Source organism: Kogia breviceps, chromosome 14, assembly GCF_026419965.1.
Source record: "Kogia breviceps isolate mKogBre1 chromosome 14, mKogBre1 haplotype 1, whole genome shotgun sequence".
Classification (NCBI taxonomy): Eukaryota; Metazoa; Chordata; class Mammalia; order Artiodactyla; family Physeteridae; genus Kogia; species Kogia breviceps.
In genome coordinates, this window is record NC_081323.1 from 89,094,750 (window position 1) to 89,122,740 (window position 27,991).

Here is a 27,991-nt window from a genome sequence, read left to right on the forward strand (position 1 = left end):
CCATTTTTACATAGTTCTAGTTGGGTGCACCCTGGAATATCAGACCTGGGCGGGCTTGCAGGGACCTGGTCTCACGCCCTTTTATCTCTCAGGCCTGGTGTAGCACCAGCACACAGTAGGCATTCAGATAGATATTTGTTGGATGTATGAATACACACTTTAAGAGGAAGAAAGTCTGAAAGAACTTGAAAACCAAATTTTAATCTTGATGATCTTGTAAAACAAAATATTTTTCATGTTTTAAGTACATGAAGGTCAAGATTCTACTGAGCAGGAAGATAATCTAACCCTGTGTTTCCTGGCAACTAACCCTGAGCCCGTAGACTTGACAAGGGAAGAAACCGAGCTTACCTGGTTTTGTGTAGCCAGCTCTCGTGCCAAGATGGAGGGGAAAGCGGAGCAGAGGGCTCGGAAGATGGAAGGACTGGAGGAACTGCCGTTACCCACCGGGCAGGTTGTTCAGGGGTGAATTGATTTGCTCGCGGCCACCCAGTGAGTTAGTCAGGAGTTGCAACAGCCCTTCCCTTGGATAGAGTCATGCATACAGTTTGGGAGTTTCAAGGGTAGCAGCTCTCTATTCATTATTCTGTGTAACTGAAAACACGTGGCTCTGACTTCGCTCGCTGTCAGCTGGAGACTGCCATCCATTTTCTCACGCTGTGGGCTCTACGGTTGAAGGTGGTGCTGATTGGCTGGTTCATTCACGTGATCTTTTGGATGGGGGCGGTACCGAGACTTGGGTCCCCGGCCACCGGAAGAAGTGGGCTTCCCGCTGTTGAAATAAAGTTGGCACGATCAGAGTGATTTTATTTCTCAGCCTGTCCTTGTAGAACATCCGCAATCTAAGAATCCTCACAAAATTCTCAAGCCTATAATCAGCGGAATGTTACTCAGAAAATCAGGGAGCATCTTTCACTTACCTGACATTTTTGTAGAATGTGTTTCCCGTGGGATTTTTGTCTGTGTTGCTTAAAATGGGGCTACAGTTTCCTCTTTATAAAGCTGTAAGGAAGAGGCCGGCGTGGTCCCCTAACCAGGAGATCATAAGTAACTGTGGGAGCAGGTCTGGAAGTGGAGCAGCTGGGAGAGGCCCACAAGGAAGTGAGCCGCCCTGCTGTCTGTGGAAAGAGTGCTCCAGGCCCAGGGAACCGGCTCCGGGAAGCCCGGAGGCTGGATGTGCCCGCGGCGGTGGGGGTGCGGTCGGAGAGAAGAAAGGCCAGCATGGGGGTAGACGGGTAAGCAGTCAGAGATGGGGGTCGCTGGGCTGGGGAAGTTACACAGAGCCTTGGAGGCCGTGCCAGGGATGTCATTTAAAACTGGGTTCAGGGGCTTCCCTGGTGGCGCAGTGGTTGAGAATCCGCCTACCAATGCAGGAGACACGGGTTCGTGCCCTGGTCCGGGAAGATCCCACGTGCCGCGGAGCCGCTGGGCCCGTGAGCCATGGCTGCTGAGCCTGCGCGTCCGGAGCCTGTGCTCCGCAACGGGAGAGGCCACAACAGTGAGAGGCCCGCACACCGCAAAAAAAAAAAAAAAAAAAAAAAAAAAAACTGGGTTCAGCGGGAGGCCTTTGGGGTGCTCTCGGTAGAGAAGCGAAACCATCCGACTTAGGGTTTTAGGAGGGTCGCTCTTGAGTGCTACTAAGTGGGGAACGTAGGCGGGCTAGGGCCGTGGGAGCGTGGGCCACAGTGGAGGTGGGAGTCCCTGGGAGGACCGCAGGCGTCCAGCGCGTCCTCTTGGATGTCTAGTGAGGTGGGAGCGGTGGAAGTGGTGCAAGTGGTTTTCGGTCATCTCACCAGCCTCGCTTTTTTCATCTGTGAAGCGGGGATAATTGTGCCTGTCTCGCAGTAGTTCTAAGAACTCAATGAGTTGATGCTTGCGAGGTTTGTGCCTGGACGCGGTGACGGTTCAGTTCACACTCGCTTTGTTTTTGTTATGACCACTGCTGCTACTACCTTTCTCCCCAGAGGCAACTGCTGTCGTGAATTTTGTGTGTATTCAGTCTGTGTCTTTATACTTCTGCTACCTACATGTATATCCATAATCCACATGTATATTTATGTCTCTTTAAGAATTTATGTAAGTGGTATCATTTGGAATGCATCATTTAAAGCATTGGCTTTAAAGGTATGTTTGCATCCTGTCCATGTTGGCACATACTGACCTAGTTTGTTCTTTTTATGGTACGCGGGCCTCGCACTGCTGTGGCCTCTCCCGTTGCGGAGCGCAGGCGCAGCGGCCACGGCTCACGGGCCCAGCCGCTCCGTGGCACGTGGGATCTTCCCGGATTGGGGCACGAACCCGCGTCCCCTGCATCGGCAGGCGGACTCTCAACCGCCGCGCCACCAGGGAAGCCCCTAGTTTGTTCATTTTAACCATCGAAGTAATTACCACGGTTTGTAATCCATTCCCTAGTAGCGCACAGTCAGTTGTTTTCTGTTTTCTTTGCGACCAGCAGTGCCTCACTGGATGTCCTTGTCCATGTCTGCAGTGCACTGTGGCCAGAGTTTCTCTGGAGTGTATGCTTGGGTGTGGACTTGCTGGGTCAGTTGTATGCCATTTTACTGGATATTGTTTATTCCAGCTTTACTGGACTCTTGCTTCTCAAATATGTCAAATATTGCTTCTATGGAGAGTCTTAGTGAACAAAGCTGTTAAATGAAGCGGAAAATCGCAGCCCTTATTTCAGATCTTGAAAAATCACTGCGTATGTGCTTGAGTAGACAGATTAGGGAGACTAGCTGAGTCCCTGCGCTGCAGACGGGAGCAGAGGAGTGAGAGGGAACACCCCCAGGGTTTGTTCTAATCGGGAACTGCAAGGCTCCCAGGTGTGGAAGTGATGGCCTTGAAGGAGGAAGTGCACACTGACAGACGCCTAGAAACAGGAGGCCCGGCACGCCATGCAGGGCCATGCAGGGGAGCACCAGGCCCGGTCTGGGGCGCGGGGGGTGGGAAGAGCCTGGCAGGAGCCTCGATGGTACTTTGTGGGAAGGAGTGGGCAAGGCGGGGGGGGGGGCAGCTTGGGGTTGAATGGTGCGGTGGGCCGCTGGCTACGGGGGTGGTCCCTACTTGTCCAGTACCTGGCGCTGGGCGATGAGGCCAGAGGAACCCTACCCCCTGGAGCGTAAAGCCAGAGGGAGAAGGTGGTTCGGGAGGACGGGCTCTGGACTGGTTGGTTTCCCTGTGAAACGGAATTAGCTCCCCCGGAAGGGGCGGTCTCTCCAGGATTAGCAAGTCTCCTAAGACGTCAAAGCGTCATAAATACGGAAGGTGGAAGGCGTGATTAACACTAGGAGGGACGATCGCTGTGCCATCGGCTGGGAATGCCGAGACACAGGAAACCACTCATTTTCTCCCTGCCAGTGGGGTTGCCCCTCTGAGTTCAGGGCAGCCCAGTCACCTGAGGAGCTTTCGGAAGTGCCCACCGTGGGCTCCACCCCCAGAGACCCTGAGTTCATGGGCCTGGGATGCAGCCTGGGTGTCAGGATGTTTAAAGCTCCCCGGTGAGGGACGGGCAGCCGAGCCTGAGAAGCACTGATCTGAGAGAGAGGATTCTGATCACCCACTCGGGGTGGTGGCGGCAGAGTGGAAGGGTCTTAAGTCAGGTAAACTGCCTTGGAGGGGAGAAGCCCAACGGCAGAAGTCGGCCAGAGAGTGTTTTAGGCCCTGGAGGCCAGGGGTCAGTATCAGGGATATTACGTAGGTACCCATGTAACAAGAAAGAAAACAAATGTCCAGAGATTTTAGTGGTAACTTCAAAATACTATAGTAATGCCAACTGAGTATAATTTTTTTATCATACAGGTATACTGTTGAAAAGAATGGAATTCTTTTGTGGGGATAACATTTCACTTAATTGGGGTTCAGAGTTAGTGTTCTTACCATTGAATCAAATGCAGAGATTCATCTCTGAGAACCGTCCTTTGCTCACAAGCCAGACACAGTCGGGGAACAGGATGGATTCGGCCCACAGGCTGTCGTAGTTTGCCAACCTGCCCCCTGCCTGGGCACAGCAGGCTGAGGGTCTGCCTAGTTCGGAACCAGGGCCAGGAGCCCACACTGCGGGCAGAGCAGCGGCCCCTCCCCTCCGGTGGTTCTCAGACTAGGGAGGCACGGGGAGAAGCTTCCATTTACTCTTTGCCCGCTTACCAAAGTTCATCTCCGAAGAATATGGGGCCTCAGGTGACCTCGGAATAAAGGTGAATGTTAGAGGATTCAGTTTGCCAGCAAATACGAGCAGCTTCGCAGAGTCTCTGCCTGGCTCCCCTGCTGTGCAGTGAGGCGTGTGTACTCGGGGTCCTCCGTTTGTTTTCTTCTTGACCGTTTGTGAGAGAGCCTCGCCTTCTCACTTGGATATAAACTAATAAGCCAGAAACCCACCGTCCCAGATCCCGGCGCCATTCCTGAGTTTACTTTGGCTAACTTTCAAAGATTGTTTCATAAAACGACACTTTGACGTTAAATTTCTCCCGGTTCTGAGTTACGTTTTATAATTGAACTGTGGTCAAGGAAAAATCCAGGGAGCCTTCGCTGCCTTTGTGGCCCTGCACATACAGCTCACGACTGACTGAACTCCCTCTCCCTCACCCTCCGCCCTCTCCCCTCGCTCAGCAAGCTCCAAGCCTCTCTGAGGTTTAGTTTTTCAAAAATGCTAAGCACAGGGCCTTTGCTTCCTTTCCGCTACAAAAGCCCCTTCCTGTCGTCAAGGTCAGCTTACACGGCACCTAAGTGGCCTTCCCTGACCACCATGCTGACAACAGGCTCCTTTACGCTTCTCTCTGCTGAGTATTTATTTCCTTTAGATCCCAGATCGCAAGGGCTGGGTTGCAGTTTGTTTCACTGTCTATTGAGTTGCACTTTGAAATGTTCCTCCACTCGCGAGGAAGCTTCATGCGGGCAGGAGCCCCTCTGTCTCCATCTCTGCTGCAGCCTAGGTGGCTGCCACAGTGCTGGCACCTGGTGTCTTTGGATGAACTGAATGGGACCGAGACTGCAGGATAGAAATGGTTTCCTTCTGTCAGAGTGCCCACCGTCCGGGAGGCTCCAGAAGTAAAGGGTCATTGTGTTGCAGGCACTGCGCTCAGAGAGCAGGTGGCCTCACGGGGCCGCACAGAGGTCATTTCAGCTGCTGAGAGGTACAGGTGAGCGCAGGCACCTCGGGGACACAGGAAGGGTGCTTAGGGGGTTTGTGGGTAAGTCAGGAAGTCCTTTCCGGAAAGTGAGTCTGACAGCCGTTTATAGCTGGAAGGCTGTTAATTCTAAGGGATTCACACCTGCAGGGGCACCTGACGCAGCCCCTTTTAGAGTTCGTTCCAGCTCTGACCTTCTGTGAAATTCTGGGCCATGAAAAAAGCAGGAAAAGGAAACGAGGAATTTTGTGGGGCTGTGGTTTTAAATAGGGTGGCCAGGTAAGGCCTCAATGAGAAGGCGACTCGTGAATATTCAAGACTTTATTACTACGTTTGCAGAAGAAATCCCCTGACAGTTTCAGGCTGTGACTCTGACCTTCTTTGTGAATTTGGACAAGGTCGAGAGGGGTCTTTATTCTGCCCCACTGATTGTCTTTAACTCAGGCACTTGGGATTCCTAAAGACGAGCAGGGCTCACGTGGGTCGGGACCGCGGGGTGGCAGCTGCCCGTCTGCCTGCTCTGAGCACAGGCTCGCTGCCAGCCTGGGTGCCGGCGGGTCTTCCTCAGGTGCCGAGGAGCCCGCAGGCGGGCCGGCCTGGGCCTCACGTCCCAGAGTCTTCTGACTCATCCCGGTGTGTCCCAGTTTTCCAGTCCTGTCTGGGCTCAGTCCAGTGCAGTCGGACCCTACCTGCACGCTGGTCCTCGGGCTCCGTTTCCACCCTGCATCCCCTTCCCGCCTGGTCCCGCCCGCCTCTGCTCTCCGGCGTCACTTCATCCAGCCTTGTCCTCTCCAGGTGCAGCAGGTCAGTCGGTCCCCGTTACCCGCGCGCTTCACATGCATCAGACAGGGGGTCTCCTTGGTGTCTGTGACCTGTCAGCGTGCTTTGCTGACCGGGGCTGCCATGTCCTCTGCAGCAGGGATGCGAGGCAGCAGGACCCGGCAGGCGGGAGACTTGTCACCAGATACCCTTTTGTACCTGATGAAGTTTGTACTGTGAGCATGGCATCATCTACTTTTAAAATAATTCGAGGGGCTTCCCTGGTGGCGCAGTGGTTGAGAGTCCGCCTGCCGATGCAGGGGACACGGGTTCGTGCCCCGGTCCGGGAAGATCCCACGTGCCGCGGAGCGGCTGGGCCCGTGAGCCGTGGCCGCTGAGCCTGCGCGTCCGGAGCCTGTGCTCTGCAGCGGGAGAGGCCACAACAGTGAGAGGCCCGCGTACCGCAAAAAAAAAAAAAAAAAATCGAAAAATACAAAGCATCATCCTGTTGAACAAGAGCATTCTGTTTCATCAAAGCTGGGAAATATTTGTGATTTTAAAACTTGGTTTCATCTTAGAGCTGTAACCTCTTCTTACTTGGGACAAAGCAATTACACTTTAAAGGTACCAAGTTTTTTTGATTTTTATATACGTGTTTATCCTTAAACCCATCTGAAAATGTTGAGTAAGTACTTCGTTTGCCAACTCTATCATTAGTTAGGGGTAGAGGTTTTGTGGGGTTTTTGTTTGTCTTTTCTGTGCTCACCCCACATTATCTACGTGGACCTTGAGGTTCATGATAAATGTTCGTACATTCATGTGGCTTTGGTCGAAGTCAGAAACTGGGAATGGCTGCTCAGGAGCATGAAGTTACCCCGTTTTAGCAAATTACGAAGGTCTAAAGACTGTCTGTTAATGTCTTAGCAGCTTTAAAAGAAAAAGAAAGTAAGCTAAGAAAAACACTGTCTGAATGATTTATCATAATTTTGAGGAAAAGCAGATGTGGGTCTTTAAGGAAGTATTCTTCCTTACTTGAAAACTGAAAATAGTCTTTTCACAGAATTAGTAACAAAAGGATTAACTCAGTTTGCGAGTTTCTAATGAAGAATGCTCTGAAATGCTCGGTCTGTTGAGCACTTGAAAGCCTTTTTGTCTTGTGGCATCGCATTGCTAGGGAAACTTTCCAGGAAGTTCCGTCCACACTCTAAATAATGAATGCTTTAGGTGCTAAATACCAGATTTCCTTTGGTTTCATATGGAAGCAAAATGTGACTTCACCTGGTTCCCGATGGAAGGTGCTTGTTAGGAAGTGGACATTGGTGTTGTGTGTGACCTGCTGGACTGTCTCTGAACCAGTGATCAGAATCCATTCGGTGGAGCGCTTGTTTCACGTGTGTGCAGCTGCAGTACCAGTCGACCGTTAGAAAGCAGCATCGCTCCCCGTCCTGCTGGCGCAGCAGGCCCTCAGTGAGGGCTGGCACAGCAGAATCGAATCGAGCGTAGCTCACTGGGAGCCTTATCAATGGAAATAATTCCCATTTTACAATCTGCTTTCCTACTCTAGAGCCTGTGGAGTACGGGCAGTGCACTTTCAGGTACATTGACTGTAGTTGGAGTCGCTTCTCAAATGGTTTTTTTTTTAAGAAGTCTATATAGTAAACAAAAGTTTGGTAACAGTTACTCTAATGGCCATCATATAAAGTTTATCCGAGGACTGTGAAGCAGCTGATGTGTGCTGAATGGAGGTCCAGTTTGTCTTCCATGTAAGATGGCTTGATTCACCTCCAAGCACGCGGGCCTGGGGCTGGGACGTGGGATAGCACTGCCCGAGGCAGAGCCAGCCCTGCCCGGGGGCGGGGGCGGAGCTGGGCCTTCCTTTCTGGGTCTCTTGGTGCCAGTGCTGCCCGGCCCTTGGGACACAACCCCCATATGCCAAGCCCGGGGCCTTCAGGCTCGGGCTTTCAGTAAGTCTGTGCTCTCTTCCAAATTCTAATCTCTTTTGGTTGTAGAGGATGGAGTCCCGTCACTTGACTACATAAGAAGTCTCCTTCTTCTGGTTCTGCACCTACTGTCGACAAAGGCTGAGCTGCTGCCTTGGTGTCCCTGTGGATGAGACCTTCCCTGGGACCCCACTTCCCCAGTTTTTTCTTCTTATCTTTCCAGCGACTGCTAGGATCTGTTGTCTGGGATCCAACTTCTTCTTATTCTTAGTATTAGGACCCTAAGTTCCTCCTAAAGGAAATGATATGGTTATTATTATTACTTCTTTTATTTTACCCATTGCAGCAAACCCTGAAAATTTAAGCTAGATATTTCACAAGAGATCCCTTCCACCCCTGGGGTTGATCCCTTTCTAATGGCAGAACTTCTCCCTACAAGAAAGTGATTGTATTTATTGTATCTGTTGACTAGGAGAAGGCATCGTACTGGAAGGCTGCTTCAAATTCAGTATGCTTTTAAAGAATTACTTGTATCTTATTAACCAGAAAAGCATCGGTATGTTTTTAAAAGAAGTAAAAAAAAGGACACTTAAAAAAAAAAATGTAGGGATGTTTTCCATAGTTTTCTCCTATAAATTTCATTATTTACCTTTAAAAATTAGACCAAAAATCCAATCAGAGTCAATTCATGTTGTGGGTAAATATTGAAGGTTTTTTTTCCAATGATGCTAGCACATTTCAAATCATTTTGCAAAGGTTGTATTAAAATGTTGTTTTCCTTAAAAAAACAAAAAAAGGAAGTAATATACATATATGTGAAAATTGCTTCTATTTAAACTGTCACTTTGCAGATTTAATTTACTTGTTACAGTAAATTAAGCTGTCTCTTTGGTTGAACTTTTCCTTTAAACAGGCTTTTCTTTTATCTTTGACATATGAAAAGGAGATAGTTTTAAAAGGAATTTTCCAGACCTGTTATATAACTGAATTGCTTTCAAGTAAAGTATGGGCCAGTATTCAAAGTGTATTAACCTCAATAATGATTCCTCATGTGGTGAGATTTCCAGGGAGAAATAAATTGAAATGACTAATGATATTTGGTTCGTGTACTCTCTGACCAGTTTTGGTACAAGGCAAATCGAATGGTTAATATACAATATCTCTTGCTTCAGATATTCCTCGCTGCAGACCGGGAGATAGAAAGGATTGTTCCCCTTGTTTAGCCCGTGAAGAGCCTGAGATCTGTGTGTTTATCCTGTCCACATCTGTAGATCTGTGGGCGGAGACTGGAAATACGGGAGTGAGCAAAGCAGACAAAGGAGCCTTCCTCGGGGGCCGCGTGCTCCAGTGGGGGAGAAATATAATAAACCAGATAAACGAGTAAAGTGTCGGGTACACGGGCTGGCTAGCAGCAAGTGCTCGAGAGATAAGCACGGAGGGGATGGGAAGGGTAGGTATGGGGTGGGAGCAGGTGGAGGAGAGGATGGCCGGGGAAGGCCTTGCTAAGCTGACACCTGAGTAAAGACTCACAGGAGACAGAAGTGAGTGGTGTGGATATCTAGGGCAGAAGGGTTTCAGGCATCAAGAACCAGAAGTGCAAAGGCCCTGAGGCAGAAGCATGGTGGCCACGTGACTGGCGTGGAGCAGGCAGGGGAGACAAGCAGGAGGAATGGGGTCAGAGAAGTAACAGCGCCAGATCAGGCCTTCTGGGCTTTTCCTCTGATGAGAGACGGTTTGGGCAAAGAGTGCTGTGAACTGACTTATTTTGAGAACAGACTGACGGGGACAAGTGTAGACATGAGACCAATTAGAAGATTCGCAGTGATCCAGGTGAGAGGTGACGGCGGCTAGACCGAAGCGGTAGCCACGGGAGTGGCAGTAGATGGTCAAGTTCTAGACCTGTTTGGAAGGTGGCACCGGGGCACTTGCTGACAACCAGGCGACGGGAGCAGGGGTGGCGGTTATTACTCCGTGCTGCAGGCTCCTCCTGTGGGCGTGTGCTCTGGCTCTGTCCAGCACAGGCCCTCTCGACCCCTTGTGAATGTTGGCCTCCCGGGGTGGCCACTGTGGGTGCCAGCCTGCAGGGGGAGGCGCAGGCTCCAAGGGCAAGTAGGTCTCTTGGCCCCTGCCTTGGCGACCCACAGAGGGTCCTGAAGTCACTTTTTCAGAGGCACAGAGGTGGCACAGCCTGTGTCCTGCCAAGTCTACTGCTGAACTGTGCTGCCGTGTGTGCTCTATGTGCCGGTGTTAGAGGCCACAGCACGTCTTGTCCACGTTGGTACGAGTGAGAAGGAAATGCATGAACATGAAATATGTATTGAAAGATGTAGAGACCAACTCTTTGCTCTCTGTAAGTGCTAATTAAGGCATAAATTAAGATTTGCATTTTTTGCTCCCTAAACTACTACTGGTCCATTCCATAAAAAGGTTCTAAAGAGCAAGATCAAGGAAAGAGCCCAAATAATAGTAGAGTTTTTAGGCCCCTTGACCTTGTTTTACCGTACTCCTCCGTGGGGCACGAAAGCGGGTTTGTCGTGTTCTGAGAGCTCTTTTTAGTGAGCTGAATAGCTGCCCTCTCCTCTCTGCGATGACCGATTCTGCTCAACTCCTGAGACTTGATTTGCTTGAAATGCTGCAGTGTCGAAGCAGTTCCGTGCAAGTCTACCTAACGCTGACATGTCCAAGTGTGGTTTTGGTGCCGTTTGTGTTACCGTTGAGGTTTATTGTGTGGCATAGTGATTGAATTCTGCAGCAGTCATTTTATCTTCTTTTAACTTTTCTGTAGTCAGTCTTTGAGCCAGCTTCAGATGGGAGAGGTGGGGACAGTGAACAGGCCGACATGTTGTCCAGGCTATTTTTTCCCCTCTTACGCCTTCTCGTAAGGCCTCATTATTTCAAGGGATTTCTGTTTATATAGACACAAATTGATGTTAACTCTCTCATCAAATTCAAGGCTCTCCTGATTGGAAACTTCTCCTGAGAACTCGAGCTAAACGTTTTGAATTCTTCTTTATTCCTTGATGTAAAATGTTTGATTGGAAGTGTTGACTGATCCACATTCTCTGATTGGAAGTGAGAGACTTTAGACGTCACACATGCTTAGGAAACTCAGGCATTTTTATTAGTAATGGTTACTTTATTATTATCTTCTCCATTATTTTAATTAACTAATTTTATTTATCATTCATTTATTTTATTAACTTATTTAGCTTATTACTCATTAGTGTTATTAGTAGGACCTAGAGGGGGAAATGAATACGTATATAAAAGCTTATTTGAAATATAGACGGCACATGTCTATTAATTTTCTATTTTTTTCCCTAACTCTTTGTTGTCGGTATACACACACGCACGCGTGCGTGTACGCACACCCTAAATTTGCTTCATTTTCAGTTGCTAATTATTGTGATTTCTCATGGAGCTATGGTTTGAGGATGTGACTGGTTAAATATTACTGGAGGACAATTTTAGCAAAGCGAACAGCCAATTTAAAAAAAAAAAAAAGAACTTGGGGAAAATTAAAGGAAAATGAAGAGTTACCAAAAATAAGTGTGTAAATTAGTACAGCCTTTCTGGAGAGCAGTTTAGTAATATTTATCAAACTCCTCAAAATGTGTTCATACTCTGACCCAGCAGTTTCACTTCTAGGAATCTGTCACAGGAGAAGAGTCAGGTATGTGCAGATACGCCTGTACCGGGGAGTCCCTGACATGTGTTCACACTTCCCGTGCGTTGGAAACAATTCAGGTGTTCAACAACGGGGCATCGGTTTAATTCTAGTACGTCCCAGTGTTGGATTGCTATGCAGCAATTACACACCTCTATGTTTTGAGATATTTAATGACATGGGGAAATGTTTGATGTATTGCTTGAAGTGTTTTTAAAGATTTATAAAATGTTTATACACACAAAGATAATTTATATACAGAATGATACAGATAACATTGTAAGATGTTAACAAAAGTTATTTCTAGTTAGTGACATTTTTGAGGATTTAATTATCTTTTTTATGCATTTCTATGTTTCCTCTATTTTCTACACTAAAAATATTTTCGTAATCAGAAAGAAACAAATTCCATTTTATGTGCCCATAAGCAATGCTGTCCGACAGAAATGTAACGTGAGCCACATATATACTTTAGCCACATTAAGGAAGGTAAAAGAAACACAAAAATAGTTATAATAATGTATTTTAATAACCTAAACTACCCAAAATGTTATAATTTCAACATGTAATCAATATTAAAAGATAAAATACATTTATCTTTTCATAGTCAGTCTCTGGAATCCAGTGTGTATTTATAACACATCTGAATTCGGACTGGCCACCTTCCACTGCTCACCAGACACACGTGGCTGGGGGCTTGTCTGTCGGACAGAGCGGCCACAGGCTCTTCTAACTCTGTGCCAAGATAATGTATATGAGGTTTTTTACTGTTTGGTGATTAAAGTACAATCTGAACGTACTAAATTTCCAATAATTTAGCCAGGCGTGCAACATATCCCATACTTCTAGATGTAATTACTGCTTTAAAAAAAAAAATTCTGGGCTTCCCTGGTGGCGCAGCGGTTGAGAGCCCGCCTGCCCATGCGGGGGACACAGGTTCGTGCCCCGGTCCGGGAGGATCCCACATGCCGCGGAGCGGCTGGGCCCGTGGGCCGTGGCCGCTGAGCCTGCTCATCTGGAGCCTGTGCTCCGCAGTGGGAGAAGCCACAACAGTGAGAGGCCCACGTACCGCAAAAAAAATAATAATAATAATAAATTTTTTAAAAATTCTGTAGAATACCAGAAACACTGCGTCCATGGAAGGCCAGCTCAGATGGTTCTAGCCTCAGTGCCCTCTGTCAGCTGTGTGAAAAACAGCAAACAGGGCAGCTTCCACCACCTGCCTCTTTCTTTGCTCCCTTATCTCCCCAGCCACAGCCATAGAGGAAGAGAATATAGATGAAAGACACTAGCCTGAGAGTCGCCGAATCACCCTCAGTGGCTGGGTGATGGAGCTTCCTTTTTCTACTCTATAAAATGCACACAGTACTACATACCTCGCATGGTCACAAAGATGAAGTGAGCTAATACACACACACACACACCCGTCCATATATATCTCTCTGTGTATCAGCATATCTGTCTAAACTGAAACGGGAATTCAGTGAAGCACTTACCTTTACTATTTACAGTTTACTCAGATACTTACCGCTGTATTTTATTTTTTAAATTCTTGCTAAATTATTTCACAGTGTGAGTCCCAACTTGAATTTTGAAAACCCTGAACTAGAACATTAAGCTGTGTTACCTGTTTGTAGTGTTTGCAGGAATTTTTTCCCCTCGGGATGATACTTAGTATTTATTTATTCTCAAGTTTCTTTAATATTTTCTGTACATAACAGGAAGGCTTCACTTCCCCTCGTACCACATTTTGTCTTTATAATGTTTAGTGAACCATTTAATCAAGCAGCTTCCAGTGCTCACACACCTGGAAGAGTGGATGAGAGACAGGTTGGTCGGTTTGCAGTGCCAGTAGATGACTTCACAAGCCTCCAGTCAGCTGGCTCTTGAGTTCTGAAATTGAGCGTGCATTTTCACATTCCACTTTAGGAGATCTGAGGAATTCTGAACTGATGCGGAATTCCTTTCTTTTTTTTTTTTTTTAAACTTCTAGGAGAACCAACCTTTTCTAGGCAGCAAAAAAGAGCTAATGGTGCTTCTCCGTGCACTTCCTACACCTAGAATTTTTCTTGCACTTCCATCTATTTCCTGAAAATATTGCCTTAGATTTCCCATTGTCCCGTTAAATTTAATTTGTCATAAACTCACCCAAATCTCACCCCTCCCGAGCCATCCCGTGCTCTCTGCTTTTAGATCTCCCTGTGCGTCATCTCCGTATGTGAGAGCCTCGGCGTCCCTTTTGAGCGCCCTCCCCACCTGCAGTTGCACCTTCCCTGACCTTGTCCTGCTCCTTCCCAGAGCCTTGATTGCTCCCTGCTTCTTACAGAGTAAATTTCAGACTTTTTAGCTTGCCACAGTCTGGCTTTAACCAGAAATGTGACATTTCCGACTGTCCCAAGACCTTTCATCTACCCCTGATGGTGGTGTTTACCTCTGGCCTGTGCTTCGGATGCTCTGCCCCACTCCTGTAATGGTATTGGAAGCTCTCGGAGCAGGTGCCACATTGAGCACCTCTTTGACCTTTCCCCCGTTTCCTGGCACTTTTCTTTGCCAGGCAGCCTTCAGTCTGGCTGCAGGGAGAGCTCTGTAGGTGGCTTTCCTGGAGAGGGGGCGTGGTGAGGGACAGTCTGTTCTATGAGAGCAATGCATTTGTTCCCAAAGCTCACAGGAGGAAGAGGTGTAGTGGGGACAGGACCCTGACCCGGGAGCCCGTCCAGCTCTGTGTCGTAGATATGATGGCGCTCTGGAGACCGGTTTGCTGCTTGCCACATCCCCTTCCTCGCTTTTTCTCCAACCTCTAAATTAGAAGGTAGCCTCCACTCCAGCCTCAGAGAGAAACTAAGAGGAGCCGTCTGCCTTTGCTTGCTGGACTCATTAACTTAAAGAAATGTATCCTGTTTACATTTCTGGCAGCATTTCTTTTATTTGGATGCTGGCCAAAGGCAAACAACTCAGCCTAGTGGGTTTAAAAAAAACAAAAACAGAGCTTTCCAAGTACATATGCTGTTATCTAATTGGGTGAACATGCAAAACCTTAATATTTTCTTCATGTAACTTTCATTCTGTAGAGAAAGCTCATTTGATCTACTAGCGTTTTACATCTTTCTTAGCTTTAGTATTTATTGTGGGAAGATTTTAGTAAGGAATGACTAATCTAAAAAGATTTGGTTTGATTAGGGGCTAAACTAACAAAATCTATTTTGAAACGAGTTAACAGGATTTGCAGTTTTTGGTCTTCATCCAGTAAAACCAAACACACACAAACACACACACCCCTGCAAATCTACATCCCCAGCAGACAAGGGAGCTATTATTTGATTAAAATTTTAAATTGCTGGATTTATAAGTTGTCTTAAAAATGTGTTCTTTGAGCAGAAGCAAGGAGAACTACAGTCCTGCCGCCTGTGGAAGGAAAACCACATTCACAGAAAGACAGACAAAATGAAAAGGCAGAGGACTTTGTACCAGATGAAGGAACAAGATAAAACCCCAGAAAAAACAACTAAATGAAGTGGAGATAGGCAACCTTCCAGAAAAAGAATTCAAAATAATGATAATGGGTGATCCAGGACCTCGGAAAAAGAATGGAGGCAAAGATCGAGAAGATGCAAGAAATGTTTGACAAAAACCTAGCAGAATTAAAGAACAAACAGAGATGAACAATACCATAACTGAAATGAAAAATACACTAGAAGGAATCAATAGCAGAATAACTGAGGCAGAAGAACGGATAAGTGACCTGGAAGACAGGATGATGGAATTCACTGCCACAGAACAGAATAAAGAAAAAAGAATGAAAAAAAATGAAGACAGCCTGAGAGACCTTTGGGACAACATTAAACGCAACAGCATTCGCATTATAGGGGTCCCAGAAGGAGAAGTGAGAAAGGACCTGAGAAAATATTTGAAGAGATTATAGTCGAAAACTTCACTAACATGGGAAACGAAATAACCACCCAAGTCCAGGAAGCGCAGAGAGTCCCAGGCAGGAGAAACACAAGGAGAAACACACTGAGACACATAGTAATCAAATTGACAAAAATGAAAGACAAAGAAAAATTATTGAAAGCAACAAGGGAAAAACGACAAATAACATACAAGGGACCTCCCATAAGGTTAACAGCAGATTTCTCAGCAGAAACTACAAGCCAGAAGGGACTGGCACGATATATTTAAAGTGATGCAGGGGAAGAACGTCCAACCAAGATTACTCTAGCCAGCAAGGATCTCATTCGGATTCTATGGAGAAATCAAAAGCTTTACAGACAAGCAAAAGCTAGGAGAATTCAGCACCACCAAACCAGTGTTACAGTAAATGCTAAAGGAACTTCTCTAAGTGGGAAACACAAGAGAAGAAAAGGACCTACAAAAACAAACACATAACAATTAAGATAATGGTAATAGGAACATACATATCAATAATTATCTTAAACGTGAATGGATTAAATGCTCCAACCAAAAGAAACAGGCTCACTGAATGGATACAAAAACAAGACCCATATATATGCTGTCTACAGGAGACCCACTTCAGACCTAGGGAACACATACAGACTGAAAGTGAGGTATGGAAAAAAATCCATGCAAACGGAAATCAGAAGAAAGCTGGAGTAGCAATACTCATATCAGATAAAATAGACTTTAAAATAAAGAATGTTACAAGGAAGAACACTACATAATGATCAAGGAATCAATCCAAGAAGAAGATAAAACAATTATAAACATATATGCACTCAGCATAGGAGCACATCAACACATAAGGCAACTGCTAACAGCTATGAAAGAGGAAATTGACCGTAACGTAATAATAGTGGGGGACTTTAGCACCTCACTTACACCAATGGACAGATCATCCAGACAGAAAATTAATAAGAAAACACAAGCTTTAAATGACACAATAGACCAGATAGATTTAATTGATACTTAATGGACATTCCATCCCAAAACAGCAGATTACACTTTCATCTCAAGTGCACATGGAACATTCTCCAGGATAGATCACATCTTTGGTCACAAATCAAGCCTTGTAAATTTAAGAAAATTGAAATCATATCAAGCATCTTTTCCGACCACAATGCTATGAGGTTAGAAATCAATTACAGGGAAAAAAATGTAAAAAACACAAACACACGGAGACTGAACAATGTGTTACTAAACAACCAAGAGATCACTAAATAAATCAAAGAGGAAATAAAACATACCTGAGACAAATTACAACGAAAACACAACAATCCAAAATCTATGGGATGCAGCAAAAGCAGTTCTAAGAGGGAAGTTTATAACAATACAAGCCTACCTCAAGAAACAAGAAAAATAATCTAACTTTACACCTCAAGAAACTACAGAAAGAAGAACACAGAAAACCTAAAGTTAATAGAGGAAAAGAAATAATAAAGATCAGAGCAGAAATAGACAAAAGAGAAAGAAAACAATAGCAAAGATCAATAAAACTAAAAGCTGGTTCTTTGAGAAGATAAACAAAATTGATAAACCATTAGCCAGACTCATCAAGAAAAAGAAGGAGAGGACTCAAATCAATAAAATTATAAATGAAAAGGGAGAAGTTACAACGGACACCGCAGAAATACAAAGCATCCTAAGAGACTACTACAAGCAACCACCAATAAAATGGACAAGCTGGAAGAAATGGACAAATTCTTAGAAAGGTATAACCTTCCAGGACTGAACCATGAAGAAATAGAAAATATGAACAGACCAATCACAAATAATGAAATTGAAATGCTGATTAAAAATCTTCCAATAAACAGAAGTCCACGAGCCAATAGCTTCACAGGTGAATTCTATCCAACATTTAGAGAGGAGCTAACACCCATCCTTCTCACACTCTTCCAGAAAATCGCAGAGGAAGGAACACTCCCAAACTCATTCTATGAGACCACTATTGCCCTGATACCAAAACCAGACAAAGATATTATAAAAAAAGAAAAATACAGACCAATATCACTGATGAATATAGATGCAAAAATCCTCAACAAAATACTAGCAAACAGAATCCAACAACACATTAAAAGGATCATACACCATGATGAAGTGGGATTTATCCCAGGGATGCAAGGATTCTTCTATATATGTGAATCAATCAATGTGATACACCATATTAACAAATTGAAGAATAAAAACCATATGATCATCTCAATAGATGCAGAAAAAGCTTTCGACAAAATTCAGCACTCATTTATGATACAAACTCTCCAGAAAGTGGGCATAGAGGGAACCTACCTCAACATAATAAAGGCCATATATGACAAACCCACAGCAAACATCATTCTCAATGGTGAACAACTGAAAGCATTTCCTCTAAGATCAGGAACAAGACAAGATGTCCACTCTCGCCACTATTGTTCAGCATAGTTTTGGAAGTCCTAGCCACGGCAGTCAGAAAAGAAAAAGAAATAATAGGAATACATATTGGAAAAGAAGTAAAAGTGTCACTGTTTGCAGATGACATACACTATACATAGAGAATCCTAAAGATGCCACCAGAAAACTACTAGAGCTAATCAATGAATTTGGTAAAGTTGCAGGATACAAAATTAATGCACAGAAATCTCTTGCATCCTATACACTGACAAAAGATCAGAAAGAGAAGTTAAGGAAACAATCCCATTCACCACTGCAACAAAAGGAATAAAATACCAGGAATAAACCTACCTAAGGAGGTTAAAGACTTGTACTCATAAAACTATAAGACACTGATGAAAGAAATCAAAGATAACACAAACAGATGGAGAGATATACCATGTTCTTGGATTGGAAGAATCAATATTGTGAAAATGTCTATACTACCCAAAACAATTCACAGATTCAATACAATCCCTATCAAATTACAAGTGGCATTTTTTACAGAACTAGAACAAAAAAATCTTAAAATTTGTACGGAGACACAAAAGACCCCGAATAGCCAAAGCAGTCTTGAGGGGAAAAAAACGGAGCTGGAGGAATCAGACTCCCTGACTTCAGACTATACTACAAAGCTACAGTAATCCAGACAGTATGGTACTGGCACAAAAACAGAAATATAGATCAATGAAACAGGATAGAAAGCACAGAGATAAACCCATGCACCTATGGTCAACTAATCTATGACAAAGGAGGCAAGGATATACAATGGAGAAAAGACAAGTCTCTTCAATAAGTGGTGCTGGGAAAACTGAACAGCTACATGTAAAAGAATGAAATAAGAACACTCCCTAACACCATGCACAAAAATAAACTCAAAATGGATTAGAGACCTAAATGTAAGACCAGACGCTATTAAATCTAAGAGGAAAACGTAGGAAGAACACTCTTTAACATAAATCACAGCAAGATCTTTTTTGACCCACCTCCTAGAGTAATGGAAATATAAACAAAAATAAACAAATGGGACCTAATGAAACTTAAAAGCTTTTGCAAAGCAAAGGAAACTACAAACAAGACGAAAAGACATCACTCAGAATGGGAGGAAATATTTGCAAACAATTCAACAGACAAAGGATTAATCTCCAAAATATATAAACAGCTCACGCAGCTCAATATTAGAAAAACAAACAACCCAATCCAAAAATGGGCAGAAGACCTAAATAGACATTTCTCCAAAGAAGACATACAGATGGCCAAGAAGCACATGAAAAGCTGCTCAACATCACTAATTATTAGAGAAATGCAAATGAAAACTACAATCAGGTATCACCTCACACCAGTTAGAATGAGCATCATCAGAAAATGCACAAACAACAAATGCTGGAGAGGGTGTGGAGAAGAGGGAACCTTCTTGCACTGTTGGTGGGAATGTAAATTGATACAGCCGCTATGGAGAACAGTATGGAGTTTCCTTAAGAAACTAAAAATAGAATTACCACATGACCTAGCAATCCCACTACTGGGCGTGTACCCAGAGAAAACCGTAATTCAAAAAGACACATGCACGCCAATGTATTTACCATAGCCAGGTCATGGCAGCAACCTAAATGCCCATCAGTAGATGAATGGATTAAGAAGCTGTGGTACATATATACAATGGAATATTACTCAGCCGTAAAAAGCAACAAAGTTGGGTCATTTTTAGAAACGTGGATGGATCTGGAGACTGTCGTACAGAGTGAAGTAAGTCAGAAGGAGAAAAATATTGTATATTAACGCATATACGTGGAACCTAGGAAAATAGTATAGATGAACCATTTTGCAGGGCAGAAATAGAGACACAAATGTAGAGAACAAACGTATGGACACCAAGGGGGGAAAGTAGCGGGGGGTGGGGTGGAGGTGGTGGGATGAATTGGGAGATTGGGATTGACATGTATACACTAATATGTATAAAATAGATAACTAATAAGACCCTACTGTATAAAAAAATAAAATAAAATTTTTTAAAAATGTGTTCTTTGAACAGTTTAAAGTGTTACGTAGTATTGAGATGAAGTCGTCAATCTGCTTAATACTTTAACTGTTGTATATTTCGGTAACTGAATAAAAATGTATGGTTATTGAAAAAATTAATACTTCAGTAACACTGTTACTGAAAGAAGGGCTTTTAAAATAGCCATTACTGAGACTTCAGTAAATTGTTTTCTGCCTTAGTTGTTTTTTCTTTTGGGAGTGTATATGGATTTTAGAATTGTCCTGGCCTTTGTGTTTTAGGAAATTGGTTTTTTACTGGAAAAGGATGGGGCAAGATGTTTTATTATTCTGTTATACCTGCTGTATTAGTATTTTTTAAGACTTAGCAATTCTGTATCATGACGGGGATATATATAACTATCATTTCTGCAAAATACAGTGAATGTAACATTTCCAAAGACCTTAAGCTCCCGCTAAAAAGGAGGAAAAAGCGGACTCCGGTTTTAAGCAGATGTCCCAGAGTAGAAAAGTAGAGCTCAGCTTTGGGATTCAGAACAAAGTTAACAGAGAGTAGTTTTTGACTAGAATAATTTAAAATAAGGGCAAAAGAGAGATGTCTTTTTTTCTTGATGTCCTTTCCCTCCAAATGAAATGAGTAAGATATAGAAAATGGACTATAGCTCACTGGTAGAATTCAAAGTTGGTCAGCAGTTTTGCCAATTTCCCTGAATTTCTAAAAAGAGAAATAAGGAGCCTTTTCTTCGTGTTTGGGTGAAGTTAATTTGGACCAGTTCCAGCTTGCCTGGGCGGCAGTGTACAGTGGGAACACAGGCTGCTTTTGGATACGCCGGGCTTTTTAAAGCCAAACCTATGTTCACCCTAGTAATTAGGGCAGGCCTGGTCTGTGCAGCATTGAAAGCAGTCTTGGTAAACGACGGCTCAGGCTTCTAAAGGCCTGTTTGGTTCCCTGCAACATCAACTCCCAAGGGAGTAGAGACTCGCTTTAACCCATGAGTGAGGCTGTGTGTGCTCCTCGGGAAGTAAACTTTTTAACTTGTAAACAGAGCACTGGAAAGATAGCTCTTGTGTCTGGTCGGAGGTGCTGCAAATATTTGAGTCGTGCGGGCAGGGCCATCATGAATGGTAGGTGTGTTGGCTGCCTGACTCGGGGACAGGTGGTGCTGAAGTCCTGACCCAGCTCCTTGCCGAGCCGGCGGGAACCTTCCTCTGACTCACACAAAGGTGCTGTGACCTTTTGCCGAGAAGCTCACCAGAGAAATCGCTTCTCCCATCTCTGTGCTCTGATGCTTTTGCTGTTGCGCATAATGTGGAGAATGTGGAGCATCTGTGTCTCCGTAGTTCTGGAACATTTTCACTATTGTCCTCTGGGGCTGGGGGAGTCGGTCGGGGTGATGTCGCCAGAGAGGGTGCAGGAATGGGTGGAGGAGAGGACGGGGAGGAAGGAGAGCTGAGGACTGATTCGAGTCCTGTTTCCCCTCTGGGTAGGTTCTGATCCACTGTTGCCACTTGTGGAAATTATTCGGCGCTCTGGGTTTTCTGAGCCTCACCTCTTCCTACCAGTCTCTCTTCCTTTGGCCTCTAGTAACCTTCCCTTTCCACACCATGTAATTGGAACATGTATCGCTGTAATTGCTAGTTAACTTTTTTTTTTGACTTTTATTTTGAAATAATTTTAGGTTCACAGGAAATTTCCCCTGTGAAATGGTTACATTTTATGTATCTATAGTGCAATATCAAAACCAGGAGACTGACATTGGTACAATGTATGTGTGGGATTCTGAGACTTACTATCACCTGTGTAGTTTTGTGTAACCAGCACTGCTTATGAAGATACGGAACTGCCCCGTCACCACAGAGATCCCCCTCCCCTCTTTAGTCACACTCACCCTCTTTCCTCTACCAGCCCTAATCCCTAGCAGCCACTAATTTTGTTTTCCACCCCTGTGATTTTTTCACTTCAAGTATATTATATAAATGGAATCACATAGTATGTGACTTTTGAGATCCATCTACGTTGTGTGCTTTAGAAGTTCATTCCTTTTCGTTGCTGAATAGTATTCCACGGTACAGAGGTACCACAGTCGAACCATTTGTTTATTGAAGTACATCTGGGTTGTTTCTAGTTTGTGGCCATTGTGAATAAAGCTGCTGTGAACATTCCTGCACAGGTTTTTGTGTGGACATAAATTTTCACTTCTAAATGCCCAGGAGTGAGGTTGCTGGGTTGTATGTTAAGAGCGTATGCTGAATTTTTTAAAGAAACTGAAAAACGATTTTCTAGAGTGGTTGTCCCATTTTACATCTGCACCAGCAGTGTATTAGAGATCACTTATCTCTGCATTTGGTGTTGTCACTGCTTTTTGTTTTAGCTGTTTTAATAGACGTGTAGTGATGTCTCATCAAAGTCTTAAGTCTGCTTTTCCCTGATGGCTAGTGAACTTGGACATCCTGTTTTTCATCTGCTTACTTGCTGTGTGTGTGTGCTCTCTGGTGAAACAGCTCTTCATGTCTTTGTCCACTTTCCAACTGGATTATTTGCTTTTTTAACTATTGAGTTTTGAGCATTCTTTGTATATTCTGAGTATGAGTCCTTTGTCAGATATGTGGTTGGCAGATATTTTCTACCAGTTGCTAGCTTGTCTTTTAATTTTCTTAAGAGAGTCTTTTGCAGAGCAAAAGCTTTAATTTTGATGAAGTCCAGTTTATCGATATTTTTCTTTTATGAACCATGCATTTTGTGTCATGTTTAAGGACTGTTCGCCAAGTTGTAGGTCCTGAAGTTTTCTCCTATGCTATAGTTTTACGTTTTGAGTCAATTTTGTATAAGGTGTGAGGTTTAGGCCAAGGTTTTGGTTGTTTTTTTTTTTCCTTTGCTTATGGACATCCAATTCCTCCAACATCATTTATTGAAAAGGCTACTCTTTATTTAATTGCTTTTGGATCTTCAAAAAAATCAATTGACTCTACTTATGTGGGACCATCTCTGGGTTTTCTGTTATGTTCCATTGATCTATGTGTCTAGTCCTTCACCAACACTGCATAGTCTTGCTTACTGTAGCTATGTAATAAATCTGGAAATTGGATTCCTCCCCCTTAATTTTTCTTTTTCACAATTGTTTTAGTTAATCTAGTGCCTTTCCATATAAATTTTAGAATAGTTATATCTATATCCATAAAAGATTTTGCTGGGATTTTATAGAAATTGTTAGGCCTGTATATCAATTTGGAGGGAATTGATATCATTATTATGTTGACGCTTCCAATCCATGAACATGGTATGTCCCTCCATTTATTAGATCTTTGATTTCTTTCATCAGCACATTTCTTTCATCAACACATTTTATAGTTTTCAGCATACAAGTCCTGTGCATGTTTTGTTAGATTTATACCTAAGTGTTTCATTTTTGTGTGATTATTAATAGTATTGCATTTTAAATTTCAATTTCCATATGTTAATTGCTAGTATATAGAAAGACAGGTGACTTTTGTAGGTTGATTTTTATATGCTACATCCTGTATCCTTGCTGAATTAACTTGAATTCTAGGAGTTTCTTTGGTATATTCCTTCGGATTTTCTACATAGACCATCATTTCATCTGTAAATAGGCTTAGTTTTTATTTTTTTTCTCTCTAATCCATGCACCTTATATTTCTTTCCTTCACCTTACCATGCTGGCTAGAACTATGCTGAATAGCAGTGATAAAAGTGGGCATCCTTGTCTTGTTCTCATTCTTAGAGGGAAGCATTCAGTCTTTCACATTGATTTTGGTGTTAGCTGTAGAATTTTTGCCAATGTTCTTTATGAAGTTAGAGAAGTTCTCTCTTCCTAGTTTTCTAAGAGTTTTTATTATTAGTGGGTGTTAATTTTTTAAATCCACGTACCTGTCTTCCTAGCCAGATTCTGAGTGTCCAGAGCTCAGACATTGCTTCATAAGCATTTTGTTTTCCCACAGTGCCTATCTCAGGGCTTCGCCCCAGGGAAGCATTAAACAAGTTTGTGGATCAGAAGGACTGGCCATGGTCACCAGTGGCAGATGGGCGTGGACCCTGAGGAGGGAGCTCACAGGAACATCTCTAACCAGGCAGTCCGGGTCCCTGGGTCCGGAGGGGAGACTGTAGCTAGTTTCTGGTCACCATCACCACTCACCTTGGTGGTTCAAGGCAGGTGCTACAGCAGAGGCAGGCAGCACGGACTCACCTCCTTTGCCCTGGTTTGGGGGAAACCATCGAGCGGCACACTTGTCGATGGGGGATTGTACGTTATGTGATTTATGCTCCAACAAGGGTGTTCTTTGTTTTACAAAAAGGAAGTGCCAGCTGGGCAGTGATGTCCTGCTGTTCTCTGTGCTAGGGGACAGGGCAGTGCTGTCCATCGTTCCAGGTCCCCCGGGCACTCGGAGCCACAGCCAAGGCCTTTCCAGGTGGGGAGGGGCCCTCCTGCTCTGGTTCATCGAGTACTGATGCTGCCAGGGAGGACTCGGGGTCCAGTCAGAGGAGCGTAGAGACGTGTTCCTTAGATGCTGTGTTCTCAGGTTAGAGGCGCTTTCTCTAACCTGAGAAAGATGGAAGAGACCTACTTCCTTCCTGCCCAGGGAGGCAGTTTTCACCACGACAGTATTTTCCACAATATGGCCGCTTTCCCTAATACTGTTTTAGTTGAGGCTGTTTCTCTGTCCCCTTGACCCTGTCAGTGAGGTAAGGAAAAGGCAGAAAATCCTCGCTTTATTTTTAACAGTGAGGAAATAAGCAGATCAATGAGAAATAGTTTCTCGTCGTCACAAAATCTAGAACGTGATTCCCCAGCTCCTGTTTTCAGTGGACAGGCCGCTTGGCCTGTGTCCATTTCGCCCTCTTCCCGGGTGACTGCCTGTGTGCTTACATTCCCCGTCCCTTTTAGGTTGGGATGAGCAGCTGCCAGATTTCAGTGATGGTTACAGCCGTAGTGGTCTTAAAACACTGTCTCGTTCACTGACGTGGTTCACGCTTCATTGTCAAACGTCACTTTGCCGAGTTTGGTGCCGCTTCTTCCCCATTCACTTTTCTGCCCTCCGGGACCTTTTCAAATGAGTGACAGCAAAGGGCAGGCCTGTGTGTGATCTGTGTGTCCATCTGTTTAATACAGTTACATTCCTGGGAGCAAGACATTCATGCCAGGACAAAACAACCAAGAGGCAAATCCTGGTTGCAGCTTGTGGGTTTCCTGCTGTACGACGATCATTGCCCACATCGAGGTTCTCTGTTGTGATTTAGCCTTTGCAGCACAATGAAATCCTCTGATCTCTTTTCTTTCCTAGGGCTCAAGGGTTCTGGTTGATGCACGGGACAAGCTTGGTATTCCTTGGCAGCATTCTGAAAATGAGAAGCACGGGATGTTCCTCATGGCCTTTGAGAACAAGGCAGGGCTGCCCGTGGAGCCTGCCACCTTTCAGCTGTACGTGCCTGCTCTGAGCGCGCTCTGGAGAGATTCCGGCATCAGGGAAGCTTTCAGCCGGAGGAGCGAGTTTCAGCTGGTGAGTGAGCCTCGGTCTGGACTGCCTGACTGTGTTCTTGACCTTTGGTAGAATTTCCTTTAAAAACTGTAAAAGTGCGGGCAAGCTGTAAATTGCTCTAAACCCTGGTATTTAAGAACAGAAACACATAACAGAGGCTAATTAAGCTATCTAAATGGTTTGAGAGGAACAAAATTAACTAACTCAGGCTGGATAAATGTTTCTGTCCAAGGAATTTGAAGGATTCTTGAAATAGTCAAGATTGGTGTAACTCAAGGAGCTCACATTTTCTAGATCTTGTTCATAGTAGGAAATTAATGCCTCCTTAAGAGAACTTTCCAGCTGTGAAGTATGGGTCCTGCCTGGCAAATCATGAATGTTTTCAGATCTATGCCTGGGAAGCTAATCTGAACCCTTCCAAGTTGTTCCCTTAGGATTCTTTCCTTTTATTTTAAGGTCTGAAAGTTTCACACAGCCTCGTCATCTTTGTCACTTAGCTTCATTTAGGATATTAGTCTTTAAACAGAAAATTTGGGGTGTTTAGCCTATTTGCATTCTGGTTTTTTCCTAAGTATCCTTCAACATTAACTGCATATAAAGATGAGTATCATATTTTTCCTATAACTAGAATAGATGTGCCCGGCTGATATAAATGCACCCCCCGGGTGGTGTCCAGAAATCGCACTGACCTTCACATCCCTTTCCCCCTGAGAAACAGGTTCCCAAGTTTTAAGTCACCGGTCCCTTGCCTTTCTTTATGGTGTTGCCATACTGTGTATTTATTTTTTAAAAGAGTCTTGAGTTTTCCCTATTTTCAAACTTTACATAAATGGTTTCATCCTGTATGTATTCTTCCGTGACTTGCATTTTTCACCCAGTATTTTGAAATTTATTCATGCAGTGCATGTGGCTTTGGTCCTTTCATGTTCGCTACTGTCAGCTGTCCTATTGTGTGGTCGTACTCGGATGCATCCGTTCTCTCGTGCGTATCCTTTGGAATCATTTTCCATGTTTTGCTATTACAAACAAATCTGCTGCGCTCTCTCCCGTGTGCCCCCAGATGCACGTGTTCAGGGGTCTCCAGGACATATACCAAGGAGGGGAATTGGCCAGTTGTAGGGCATGTATGCCTCCAAATAGACAAGATACGTCGGGTTACTTTCCAGAGTGATTAGACCCGTTGTGCTTCTGCCCGCAGCGCAAAGCTCCTGTTGCTCTCGTCCTTGCCGGTCTTTGGTGTTATCAGACTTTAAAAATTTTTGAGAATCTCCTTTTAGCCGAAGGAGCCAAGGTATACTCTGTTTTTGTAGTATCTCCTTAGGGTTTAATTGACGTTTCTCAGACTTAATGGCTGTATGTGTTTCCTCTTCTGGGAAATGCCTCTTCATGTCTTTTGCCAGTTTTTTACTAAGGAATTATGTGTATTTTCCTCATTTATTTGCGGGGTTCTGCACAGTCTGCCTGATAATCCTCTCAGTTCAGCCTCCATGCACTCGTCACCTGATCTCCCCTGACGCTCACGTCTTACACAATCGTAGCACACTCGTCAAAAGCGGGAAACTGACGTTGGTACGGTACTGTTAATTAACCCGTAGATCTCATTCAGCTTTAACCGCTTTTCCTCTAAAAGCCCTTCTTACAAGGCAGGATCGGGCTCGGGACCCCACCCTGCATTTAGTCCTTGTTTCTCCTGAGTCTGCTGTCAGTGACAGCCCCTCGCTCTCTCCTAGGTTTTCATGACCTTGACGCGTTGAAAGAGCTCCAGTCAGTCATTTTGTAGAATGTCCCTGTTTGCGTTTGTCTGGTGTTTTCTCATCATTAGAATGAGATGGTGCGTTTTTTGGCAAGAAAACCACTGAAGTGACGTGTCTGCTCAGAGCATCCTGTCAGGGGTACATGCTCTCGATATGTCCGGTTCCTGGCGATGTGAGCCTTGCTTACTCGGTTAACGGGGCGTTTGCCAGGTTTCTCCACTATAAAGTTACTACTGTTCTCTGTAACATAAATATTTGGGAGGGATACTTTGCAACTATGCAAATATCCTGTTTCTCTTCAAGTTTTTGCCCACTAATTTTACTGTCCATCGGTGGATCGGAAGGATGACATTTTTATAACTCTTTCATTTTCACATTCATTCTCAAGTTAAGTTTAAAAAGTGAAAGAGTCAGATGAACTAGAAGACAGAGTTGCCATAGAAAGGAAATTTTAATCTTCTAAAGGGCAGGAATATCAGAAACAGTGAGGGAATACACAATTTCTAAGTGTGAAATTGGGGTTTAAGTCTTCCCTTCCCCCTCCGCCCCAATAAACTCACATGGTCTGGGGAAGAAGATTCTAGTCTCTTCAGAGCTTGGATGGAAATTGCTGTTATCAATTGAGAATTTACCAAAGAAGGAAATATAAACATCCTGAGCTGAATATTTGCAAGTAGTGTTTAACAGCGTGGTGGGATGGTTTTGTCAGACTTTTGCGTTCGCCGTCCTCGATTGGGTGCAGTGTTTTGGAGCAGGAAGGGCCCTCCTGGCTGGTACATGGAGCCCTTGTCTCGCTACAGATGGGGAACTAAACCCAAAAGGTCCTGGCTTCCCAAGGCCCTATCTTTTCTTTTCTTTTTTTTTTAAACCGTGGCGTGTAGGAATCTATGTTCCCTG

General features: G+C 44.2%; 1 protein-coding gene across 5 annotated transcripts in view; it reads left to right on the forward strand.

The window, feature by feature from the left end:
• Positions 1–27,991, forward strand: part of GNA12 (G protein subunit alpha 12) — a 115,996-nt gene that overhangs the window by 25,137 nt on the left and 62,868 nt on the right. For 4 of the 5 annotated variants that reach the window (XR_010836459.1, XM_067012741.1, XM_059038565.2 and 1 more), the window contains exon 2: positions 25,146–25,361. Coding sequence is in view for 4 of the 5 variants with exons in the window: in XM_067012741.1 (XP_066868842.1) it covers positions 25,146–25,361 (216 nt within the window). In the remaining variant the exon portion in view is untranslated. Of the gene's footprint in view, positions 1–19,500; positions 19,596–25,145; positions 25,362–27,991 lie in introns of those variants that run through there. The other variant, XM_067012742.1, reaches the window with a different exon arrangement.